The sequence below is a fragment of the Odocoileus virginianus genome, chromosome 33, assembly GCF_023699985.2.
Source record: "Odocoileus virginianus isolate 20LAN1187 ecotype Illinois chromosome 33, Ovbor_1.2, whole genome shotgun sequence".
In the NCBI taxonomy this organism is placed as follows: Eukaryota; Metazoa; Chordata; class Mammalia; order Artiodactyla; family Cervidae; genus Odocoileus; species Odocoileus virginianus.
Genome location: NC_069706.1, coordinates 25,527,558 through 25,539,112, shown reverse-complemented (window position 1 = coordinate 25,539,112; position 11,555 = coordinate 25,527,558). Strand labels below are relative to the sequence as shown.

General features: G+C 49.8%; 1 protein-coding gene across 2 annotated transcripts; it reads right to left on the bottom strand.

The window, feature by feature from the left end:
• Nucleotides 1–3,027: 3,027 nt before the first annotated feature.
• On the bottom strand, nucleotides 3,028–11,555 carry ZNF771 (zinc finger protein 771). Of its 2 annotated transcripts, none has more exons than XM_020884696.2 (3): nucleotides 11,337–11,555; nucleotides 10,534–10,683; nucleotides 3,028–4,092 (listed from the first exon to the last, which is right to left on the bottom strand). In XM_020884696.2, the coding sequence occupies exons 1-3, from the start codon at nucleotides 11,538–11,540 to the stop codon at nucleotides 3,289–3,291; spliced, it is 1,158 nt and encodes a 385-aa protein (XP_020740355.2). In that variant the 5' UTR covers nucleotides 11,541–11,555; the 3' UTR covers nucleotides 3,028–3,288. The 2 variants fall into 2 exon arrangements, with proteins under 2 accessions (XP_020740355.2, XP_020740354.1); XM_020884695.2 differs by lacking the exon at nucleotides 11,337–11,555 and adding an exon at nucleotides 11,037–11,142.

Below are 11,555 nucleotides of genomic sequence, written 5' to 3'. Positions count from 1 at the left end.
AGATCCCCTGGAGGAGGGCATGGCAACCCACTCCAGTATTCTTGTCTGGAGAATCCCATGGACAGAGGAGCCTGATGGGCTACAGTCCATAGGGTTGCAAAGAGTTGGACACGACTGAAGCAACTTAGCATGCAACACGATGTGCATTATATTTTATCTTTCTGTACCTCCATTTCCTCATCTAAAATGAAAATAATGGTATCTACTTAGTAGGGTTGTAAGGTTTAAGTAAGCTATTATATTATAGATTGCTGGACTTCCTGGGTGGTCCAATGGTTAAGACCCCACACTTCCAATGCAAGGGGCCTGGGTTTGATCCCTGGTCGCGGAACTAAGATCTCACATGCCACACAGTCAAAAAAAAAAAAAATGTAGAGTGTTTAGGACAGTGTCTGGTGCATAGTAGGTAGTTGTTAAGTTTGCAGTTGTTGTTATCAGTTTGCTTTTCAACTCAAAACTTTCAGGGGCCCAGGGCAGGAAATATGTTAAGGCCGGCCTGGGCCTGAGTCCCAGGCCCCAGTCTTGTCCATCAGACCCCAGAGCTGTGAGAGCCCTCTGCCCCTCTCCCTTGGCCCCCAGCACAGATCAGGATCAGGTCTGTCTGGTGTGGAGCAGAACAAGGCTTATTTTCTTTTGGACTTTGGAATACCTAACACTTCCCATCCCACCCCACCCCCACCCCTCACCCCATCATGGCCTTCCTTCCCAAGGCAAATTTGTTTGTTCCACTTCTGTCTAAAGGTATTGTTGGGAATGTATGATTCACACGTTGTGTGACCTCAGGCACATCACTTCCTTTTCAGAGATACCTGTGGCCTGCCTCCTTCACCCTGTTTCCACATCAGTGAAATGAAGCCTTCCACTTTACTGGCCTCAGTCCTCTTATTAATGACCTCACTCCCTCTTAACCAGTGACCTCTCTTACTTCCCTGGTAAGAGAATCCATCAGGTTGGAATTGCTTTAAGTTCCAAACCTTCCTGTCAGTGATATCAAGAGCTTTATCTTATTGATCTCTTATTTCATCCTGTCTCCTTGATCAATTATCTCCTCTCTCCTCTATATAATTAAGGTCTCTTCCTTTCCATTAGCCCTTCCCACCAGCCCATAAAGCATAATCAAGCCTCTTCCCTATTGATAAGGCAAAATCAACAAAACTCCAGCTACTTCCATCATGATTTTCACAGCCAAGCCACCCATTCTTGCTTCCTTATTCTCTCATTTCTGCCCTAACCCACTCAAGGTTGGCTTTCACCCCCACCCCTTCCCTGGAGGGGCTTCCCTGTTGGCTCAGGGGTAAAGAATCCAAGTGTGATACAGGAGGCGCGGGTTCAACCCCTGGGTCAGGAAGATCCTGTGGAGGAGGAAATGGCAATCCACTCCAGTATTCTTGCCCGGAGAATTCCACAAAGAGAGGAGCCTGGTGGGCTACAGTCCATGGGGTCGCAAAGAGTCAGACACAACACGACTGAGCATGCACACACCTCAACTGAAACTGTTCTCTTTGCTTTCCCTGAATTCATACACACACAGTGGTCACCAGAGCAGCATCTGACAGCTAAATTTCCTCTGTGAAACACTTTCCTCTAGATTTCCCAGACACTTTCAGTTTTCTTTCTACCTCTGGCTGTTCATTCACAGATTCAAGTTCTTGAGTACCCTCTCTGGAGGTGGTGCCATAGCTTCCAGACCTGACACCGCTGAGCTGTTACTTCTATCACCTCCCTGACGCCTCCACATTTTTTGTCCAGACTGGGCTGCAGCAGTGGCTGCCACTTAACTCCCACCCTGCTCCCCATCCTGTGTCCCCATCTCAGTGACACTGCCTGCGGTCCCCCAAGCTAAGAAGTGAAATCAGCCCAACTCTCCCGTGTCCCAGGTCCACTTTAACTCCTATGAGTTCTAGTTCCATAATATGTCAGATCCCTCCCTCCCCCCTAATCCCTCAAGGCTTCTGTGTGACCTCTGAGCCATTCACCTGGCTTTCAATGTCCTTAGTGGTCTGTCTCCTGCCAACCTCCTTGCTTCTTGTCTCTACATTCCACCCCCTGGGGATGTCTGCAAGCTCTAACAAGTCTGCCATGCAGATTCCGGGGCTCTCTTCATATCTCCCCAACCCCAACTCTCTTGACTTTAAGACCAGCTCAAATATCACCTCTGAGGGAATTTCCCTGGCAGTCCAGTGGTTAAGACTCCACGCTTCTTCCAATGGAGGGGGGTGCAGGTTCCATTCGATCCCTGGTCAGGGAACTAAGATCCTTGCAGGGCACCGCTAAAAAAAGTGTCACCTCTGAGAAGAGCTTCTCTAACCTCCAAGATTGCACTGAGGACCTCTCCTATCCAATAGCTCCACCATCATTGTCCCAGTGACAAGGGATTGCTGTCAGTCCCCCACAGGACAACTGACTGGCTGTCAGTACCTATCTGCTTATCTGCAGAAATAGAGGTAAAGTGAGTTACCTAACTTTGGAATGCTTTGAGGATGAAAATGAGCTAGTAATAATGCAGCACTGAAGGCCTTTAAACTCAGGTGGTGCAGCTGTAAAGAATCCACCTGCCAATGCAGGCAAGTCAAGAGACATGAGTTCAATTACTGGGTTGGGAAGATTCCGAAGGAAATAGCAACCTGCTCCAGTACTCTTCCTGGGAAATTACATAGCCAGAGGGGCCTGGTGGGCTACCACTGACAAAGAGACATGACTGAGCATACACCTGCACACAAAGTTGCCACTATTGCTTCTCTGCTAGACTGAGTTGCAAGAGGTTCACGCCCACTCACCAAAGTTCTGCAAAATGCATTACCCGTTGATCATGAATGCGACAAATTTATGAACCCTTCTAGATCTGAGTTCATGAAGACATAACCAAGGAACAAGTGTAGAATGACTCTACACCCACAAACCCAGTTCCTGGAACCCTTTTGGGCTTATAGCCCCACTTGAATCCATGCCGATTCACTTAATTCACCTAAGCCTAGGGAGACCGCCAAATTCCCGCCTCTCCCCGCCCACCTCATTCACAGGCACGGATGGGGTGAGGATATAATACTTTATTCACTCTAACATGGGCCGAGGGGATGTAATGAGGGGGAATTGGGCACGTTTCCAGGGATCCCGGTAGGGGAATCCTGTCTCCCAGTTCCAGGGCAGCCAGACCTGCCAGTCCCATCCTATTCAAGACGCTGGTGGTGGGGCGGGGAGATGTCCAGGTAAACGCAGCCCCAGGTTGGAATCCCAGAGTGCCCCTCCCCAGCTGGAGACTCGCACCCCGCGGAGAAGAGAAACGGCGGCTCAGCTGCCCTCACAATCTGGGCAGCGCTCGGTGGCAGTGGCTCCAGCTGGTAGCTTGAAGTCCCGGCCGCAGCCGGCGCAGATATAGAGACGGCGCCGCATATGCGCGCGACGGTGGCGGATGAAGTGCGAGCTGAGGCGGAAGCGCCGGCCGCACTCGGAGCAGGGATAGGGCCGCTCGCCGGTATGCGTACGCGCATGCTCCGCCAGGTTGGAGCGGTGGCCGAAGCCGCGGCCGCACACGGGGCAGCGGTGCGGCTTCTCGCCCGTGTGCACGCGCCGGTGCTTGGCCAGCGCCGAGCTCTGGGCGAAGCGCGTGCCACAGTCGGCGCAGGCGTACGGCCGCTCGCCTGTGTGCGTGCGTCGGTGGCGCGCCAGGCATGAACTGCCGCCGAAGGCGCGTCCGCAGTCCGGGCACGCGTACGGCTTCTCGCCCGTGTGCACGCGCAGATGCTGTGCGTAGTTGGAGCTCTGCGCGAAGCGGCGGCCGCACTGTGCGCATGCGTACGGCTTCTCGCCCGTGTGGCGCCGCCGGTGCTGCCGCAGATTCGAGGCGGCGGAGAAGCGCTTGTCGCACTCCGGGCACTCGTAAGGCCGTTCGCCCGTGTGGGTGCGGCTGTGTTTGGTCAGCGCCGACTTCTGCGAGAAGCGCCGGCCGCACTCGGTGCACGCAAAAGGCCGCTCGCCCGTGTGTATGCGGACGTGCTTGGCCAGTGTGGAGCGGCGTGCAAAGGCGCGGCCGCAGTCCCGGCACGCGTGTGGGCGCGCCGGGTCCGCCGACGGCGCTGGCGCCTCGCTCGGGACCTGCGGGGAGAGGGGGACAGGTCAGCGCTGACGGAGAGACCCGGGAGCCGGAGACCTGGGGCTCCGCCAGCTGCAGCCTCCCCGTCCCCCGTTTGTAGAGTAGTTAAAGCCAAGGGGTGCACCTCTCAGTACTGTTGTGTGCGTCTAATGAGATAATTAACGCATATATCACAATGCCTGGTGTCGTTCCAGCTATTCTTTTTTTTTTTTTCGTTCCAGCTATTCTTTATTAAGTCAACCAAAATTTATTGAGCGCGTAATGTGCCAGACTCTGTTCTAGGAACTGGGGATTCAGCATTAATTTTTTTTTTTTAATTCATAATTTCAGGAAGAATGGATAAAAGGGGTGCTGGTCCTAGGGGGATGGTGCAAACTTAAATAGGGTTAAGAAACCTCACTGATGTCATCAGAGCCTTTACCTAAAGGGAGGTGAAAGAGCAGCTTCCAGAAGGGAAAAGGGGAAAACAAGGCCCGAGGCAGGAATTTTTCTGTTCCAGGAACGGCAAGAAAAAGTGCCTAGGGCAGAACACAGGAGGGGAGGAGTAATCCATGGAGTGGTCCTTAAGGCGCGTTATCTTAGCATAGATCCTTGAATGAGAATCTGATGAGGAACCAGTAGAGATGTCGGAAGGTTCTGAGCAATGAGGGACAGATAAGACTCATATTTTCAAAGGTTCCACAGAACGAAGGAGGGGAAGGGGCAGAAACCCGCTGAGGAGGCCGCTGTACTGCAGGCCAGAGAAGACAATGGCTTGGACCCAGGTGACAGAGGTGGAAAGTGAAAGTAGTGAGAAGTGGTCTGCTTCTGGATATATTCTGCAATTGGAGACAGCCAACCTGATGATAGACCAGACATGAGATACAAAGAAAGAGAGGCGTCAAGATGACTCCAAGGATTTTGAGCTTAGCAACTGCAAAGGCAGAGTTGTCATCTACAGAATGGTGGGGGGAGGGGGGGCGTGTTGCAGGGGAACAACGAGTTGGTACCTGTGGTCTGTTTCTGATCCTATCCACAGTTGTCCTGGACACATCTGGAGCTCAGGAGAGAGGCCCAGGCTGGAGATGTAAATTGGGAAGACATCAGCCTGCGGGGGGTTTTTAAAGCCTTGAGACTGGATGAGTTCAGGGACTAGAGAAAACTGGGAGGCAAGATGCGAAGCAGCCAGCAAAGGAGATTCAGCAGCCAGTGAGGTCAGAGACCCAGGAGAGCACGGTGTCTTAGAGCCAGGCTACAATCAAGTTCAGACTCTTTAATAAACTTTTAAGAGCAAGCACCTATCATTTTTTTAAGCTGCACAAAAGCCAGCAAGGGTGAAACCCAAATACTCTGAGGCCTGAAATGAAAAAAATTGGAGAATAAGTCAGTTTCATGAGGTCTGGGTCTCTAGAGATAAAATCAGAAAAAGAAATGCTTTATAAGAGGCAGATGAAGGAAAAACAGTTTGCACTAACAGTAAAGATGAGTATTGAGGACACACTGCTTCCTTCATAGAAAAGAGAAGGCTTATCCTAGGAAAAGTGATGTTGAATCTCTACTATGGACTAAGCAGGGCTTCCCTGTGGCTCAGATGGTAAAGTGCCTGTCTGCAATGCGGGGAACACGGGTTCGGTCCCTGGGTTGGGAAGATACCCTGGAGAAGAAAATGGCAGCCCACTCCAGTACTCTTGCCTGGAAAATCCCATGGACAGAGGAGCCTGGTATGCTGCAGTCCATGGGGTACTTCACTTTCACTTTCATGGACTAAGCAAATAGAATATTAATTCATGACCACGTGAAAAACCAGGCATGTATTAAGGATAACACAGCGTTAGCTTCTGTCTCCCCATATTCCTTCTCTACCAAGTAATTATCAATATTCTTTTATAGATTAAGAAACAGCTTAAGAGAGGTGACAACTAAGGAGTAGTAAGGCCTTTTTCTGAAGTTGTTGAGAGCAGCTTCAGGGCCTTCAAGATCCTTTGTTAAAGACAGTAGCTTTTTGGGACTCCCCTGGTGGTCCAGTGGCTAAGCCTCCATGCTCCCAAAGCAGGGGACCCAGGTTCAATCCCTAGTTAGGGAACTAGATCCTACATCCCACAACTAAGACCTGGCACAGCCAAAATAATTAATTAATTAATTTGAAAAAGACAGCAGCTTTTTGGTAACCACCTCAGAAACGTGGGCAGCTGGTCAAGAAACTGCCTGCCATGTGGGAGACCTGGGTTCGATCCCTGGGTTGGGAAGATCCCCTGGAGAAGGAAAAGGCTACCCACTCCAGTATTCTGGCTTGGAGAATTCCATGGACTATATATAGTCCAAGGGGTCACAAAGAGTCGGACATGACTGAGCAGCTTTCACTTTCACTTTTTCAGAAATGTGGAAACAAAGCAGTTTGAAAAATTAGTCACCAACCAACCAAGGCAACCCTGGCTACAACAGTTTATACAATGATATTAGTGATAACAACATTAGAGTGTAAGATTTGACACTGTTGTTATGTACAATACATTATTGTATTAAATCTTCCTGTCACCCCTCTTTCCCCACCCCTACCCCCAGGATCAGGCATTATCTTTTGGAAACTGAGAAAACTGAACTGAGAGAGATTAAATTGATATAGCCCATGGGAGTCAGGACTGACTTTACAGAGTTCTCATCCGTCAGCAGTAGGCTACACTGCTTCCCTGCACTCAGAGTGCCAAGATGTGCCAGCGGCTGGATTCCAAGTGCCTGGCACTCTCCAAGAGGGATTCAAGGTTAAAATACAACTTGATACTTTAAATTGAGAAACTCCCCACAGCAACTTGGCACAGTCTGAATTCAAGGTCACACTTTCCAGTCTTGCCCTCGTTTTAACAACTATGGGGTTTATATCACGGAAAGAATTTTTCTCATTATATCTATATTTTTCTGGCCCACTTTTTTTCTTTGGCAGGCTTCTTTTAGGTGACCGACCAGCCTGAGGACTTTCTTAACCCTGGGTTCACTAATTTGGGAAAAAGAAATTCTTCACACAAGTACCCTTGGAATCTCCAACTCCAGGAGGAGAGGCCTTGGGTGCCCCAGGAAGAATCTTGGTGAGGGGTTGAGTCTAGCTCATTAAGACCCCAGGCAAGTCCCTCCCTCCCCCTGCCTCACTGAACCAAGGAGGACAAAGTAGGCTAGTAACATCAAGTATTTCCCGACTTGAAGTATGCACATCACCGAATGCAAGAGGCTTAAAAGTATTATGTAGGCTTACTTTTATCATCATGATCATCATGTATTTATCTTCATGGTTATTAGAAAAACAACAGATCACATGAAACCCACAGTTTTATCAGCATTATTGTTCAGATGAAGGTAAATTTATTTATGAAAACAACGTGAATCTATTTGAAGAAGGCAACTAAATAAATGAGCACAACAGGTGGGCAATAGACATGTGAATGAAGTTTGGCAAATACCAGACTTACATGTCTTTTCAATTCTACAACTGTCAGATTTTAAAATTAGAATAATAGGTATCTGCACTCTTAACATGAGAGCACTAGGGGGATACAATGTAGTATAATAATATGATAATCCAAGTATTTAAAGTTAGTGATTTTTGTCTTTCTGCTTAAGTTTAAAAAAAGAGCAAACGTTCCAGTTTCTTCTTCAACCATTACTTTTCTAATTAATAAATAACTACCATTTACTAAACACTCACTATTGCCAGGAACTGCAATAAATACTTTTCACCCATGTTCTTGTTTTAAATTCTCACAACCCTTTGGGTTAGGTTGTATTAGCTCTATTTTAAAATAAGGATAGAAGACTCAGAAGTAAGTGACCATCAAAGCCCTACAGCTGATCCATCAGCAGGGCCAGGGTTTACACTGGAAGGCTGTCATTGTCCAAAACGCCTTTTCTCTCAGCCATGATGCAATCCTATCTCACTGACAAGTTTGAGGTCACCTCCACAGCTTGTCTCCCTCCCCTGGATTCTTTTAGCTGTCCGAATCTCCCTTCTTTGGAGTACAGAGTATAAAATACAATCCTGACCTCCCTCACTCATTGCAACAAGAAGGGTGGTCCATAGACCAGCAGCGTCACTGGCAACTTGTTAGAAATGCAGAATCTCAAATCCCACTCCAAACCTACTGAATCAGAATCTTCACTTTAGCAAGATCCCCAAGTGGAATGTATGCATGTTAAAAATGAAAACTGATCTAGAAGAGAGGCGCACTACTCCCAGAGAAAGCAGATGGGAAAAGTAAAAAGCATTTTACAGGCTAAAAGACCACACGGGCAAAGTCTTCGAGGTCAGGTGTACTTGAAACTGGGGCACGGGAAGGATGCTGACCGACTAGAGATGAAGCCATGAGGTTGAAGGATGAAGAGCTTGGAATTCCAGGCATGGGAGCTTAGGGAAACAAAACCACTCAAGGTTCGATTTTAAGCAGGGAAAGACAGAACTGGATGTACATAGAGCCCTCTGGGGAAAATCTTTCTATTCATTAAAGATAGTTTGGATTTTGATAGGAGGTGAGAGACTACTCTAATCCCTGTGTGCACCATAATTAGGGCCTGTCCTGGACAATGACTGGCCACGTGAGAGCTGAGACTCACAGAATGTGGACACTGAGCTTTGGAGACCACTATTTCATAAGAACCCAGACTCAAGGAGACCACACAGCAAGTTGATGAGCTATTTTGTGGGCACAGTGCTAAATCTTTGTGGGATGTGTGTTTGTAACTCATATTTCTACTCTCCTCCAAATCCAGTCACCCACGTGATATTTACTCTGGATTTCAAGGATCTTACTTTCATTATCTCATTTTATAGATGAGAAAGCTATTGAGGCAAAGCTGGTAAATGTGGTCGTCAGGATTTGAGCCGATGCTTTTAACCACTAAGTGACACCATTCAGAGTGTAGCCCTACCGCCCTTTCATGACTAGCCATGCCTACCCCCACCCTTCCCATCCTTAGCTCCAACCATTCCAAACAATGTTCCCAAATATCTCCTTCTTTCCATCTTCCTTCCACTGCTGCCACTACCTTAGAGCAGGCTATCAGCCTTACCTGACCTGGTCTCCCCATAACAGCCAACGATTCTTCTAAAAAGGAAATGTGATCATGCCTCTTCTCTGATTTGAAGCTTCTCATGGCCCTGCATAACCTAACACAGTAGGTACAAATCTATAGGCTGACTATACGCAAACACCTTTTACTCTCTGGTCCATCTGTTTCTCTGGCCTTATCTTTTCTAAGCATTTGCTGTGTCCTCATCCTGGTATGCCCTTCCTCCTCCTCTATTTGCCATATTCCCACTAAGTTTACAAGGCCCATGTCAAAATTATTTCCCTGAAACGTTTCCTACTGCCTTGAGTTATTTGCCTTCACTCCTCTATCTAGGCCTCCATGTTGGTTTCCCTGTTTATATCCAGCCCGAGGATTCAGCCTTATTGAGGCCTTGATAAAAATGAGCTGAAACATCTCCAGAAGGATGACCTAGCCCAAAGTCCTGAACTTTAGGAGGAAGAATGAATAATAATAGCAACAAATATGTACAGAGTGTTTATTGTGTGCCAGACACAGTTCTAACTCTTTACAAGTATTAACTCATTTAATCCTTCCAATCCCAAGAACTAGGTGCTATTATGATTTCACTTTTACCAATGAGGAAACTGAGGCACAAAGAGGTTAAACTTTGCAAAGGTCACACAGCTGGTAAGTAAGTGATGGAGCTGGAAAACTCTGGAGTCTTTTTCTTAACTTACAGGCCAAAGGAGACCAGGGGATTCACAGGGCCGGAAGAGGCAGGCTGAGCTAGGAGGATGGGCCAAGGAGGCCTGAGAAAAACAGAACTAAACGGGCCAAGGCAGTGAAAGCATGGAGTCCTAACCACTGAACCGCCAGGGAATTCCCTAAATAGTTATTTTGACTGGAAGAGGAGGCCACAAAAGCCAGCCCCCTCCCCCTAGGCCCCACCACACCCACTAGGGGGCAGCAGAACTTTCTTTTCCTGGGAACTGGCCACTGTGCAGGAAGAAATCAGGGAACCCGGCCCAGAAACCCTGCATATGGACACAAGGGCTGGAGGTGGGAGTCTTGTAGAGTTCTGGGAAATAGAAATATACCTAGTGGCAGCTAGGGTCCCGAAAGGGGAAATCTAACTCATACTTTGATCTGCTTAAAACTCCCCTCTTTAAACCTTCCACACCCTTGTCAGTCTAACCCTGCTATACATCAAGCTCCACGAGAAACCGAGGAGGGCATTTACTCTCCAACACCCAGCACAGAGCCTGGCACAGTAGGCGTGACATCTGTATTGTGGCAGCATGGACAATGGGACAGGATGGGTGGCCAACTCTGAGATTCTAAGCCTGAGAGTCCAGGGAAAGTAGGGGGAGGATCCCTGGCTTCTGACTGAGGGAGGTTGGACCTGCACCATATTTAGGGCCGATGGGACCCCCGTGGTGTGGGACACGTACCTCCTTGTTGTCCATAGGGATCTTGAGTTTCACCACTTCATACTTCTCTTCACCCTCTTCCTCCTCACCCTTCACCAGCAGCACCATCTCCTCTTGCATCTCTTCCTCCTCCTCCTCCTCCGTCTGCTGTTCACCGGGCATCTTGGTGTCCTGGGGCAGGGAGCTGAGTCAGCTCAGGACCCGCCCCCCCGACCATGGCTCTGGCCCACACAAGGCGATGCAGCCGTGGCTTCTCCTCCCGTGCCCAGATCTGTGTCTGACCCTCTTCCCTGTATCCCAGCCCGGCCCTAGGCCCCAGCCTTGTCCCGGGACCAGCTCGAAAGACTCGTTCACGCTACTCATCCTGGCATTCAAGGCCCTGAACACTTCGAATCTCCAGCCCCGGTGAGACGCCACCCTCCCCGCGCTGAGTCACTCCCAGGAGCCTGGGTCAGCGGCCCGGAGCTCTAGGGCACGGGCTGGAGGCGGGATCGGGGCGGAGACCCTGGGGGGTGCGCACTCACCAGCCGCAGGTTCGGGCGCTCGCGCTGCCCCAGGCCAGGGCGCCGGGCGGTTGGGCACTCTGCGACGCCGCGACTCCGGGGGCGGGGCGTGGGCGGGGCCTCAGAGGCGACCGGCCATTGGTTCAGAACACATAACTCCGCCCCTGAGGGGGAGGGGCCAGAGGACCCAGGCGTCCGGCCCAAACTGCCCTGGGAGGGTGGCAAGCCCACACCCAGCGCCTTCAGCTATTCCCTAACTCCCAAAGACCCCAGGCCGGCCAACTCGGTGTTCAGCGTCCTCGCAGTCTAGTTGTGACCTACCTTCAAAGCTCGTTTCCTGTGGCCGGCTCGGAGGTCTCCGTGGCGGCCAAGCGCGTCTGCTCCGCCCGAAATAGGCCACGTGCGCTCCCGCCCCTGGCTGGGCCTCTCGCTGGCGCCCCGCCTGGAGGGCGGACCCTGTTGCCTCCTTACCTCTCTCCTTCCCTCTTTTTGCCTCTTCTTCCATCTTTTCTGCTTTCCCGGCATTGCCTTCGGGTTTCC

What these genes read in the sequence shown, in the direction of transcription:
- ZNF771 (XM_020884696.2), bottom strand. Translation starts at nt 11,540, where the DNA reads ATGCCGGGAAAGCAGAAAAGATGGAAGAAGAGGCAAAAAGAGGGAAGG. An exon ending in ACAGGAAACGAGCTTTGAAG is followed by an intron (nt 10,684 to 11,336) that starts GTAGGTCACAAC and finishes TCCCTGCCCCAG; the next exon opens with GACACCAAGATGCCCGGTGA. An exon ending in TCCCTATGGACAACAAGGAG is followed by an intron (nt 4,093 to 10,533) that starts GTACGTGTCCCA and finishes CTCTCCCCGCAG; the next exon opens with GTCCCGAGCGAGGCGCCAGC.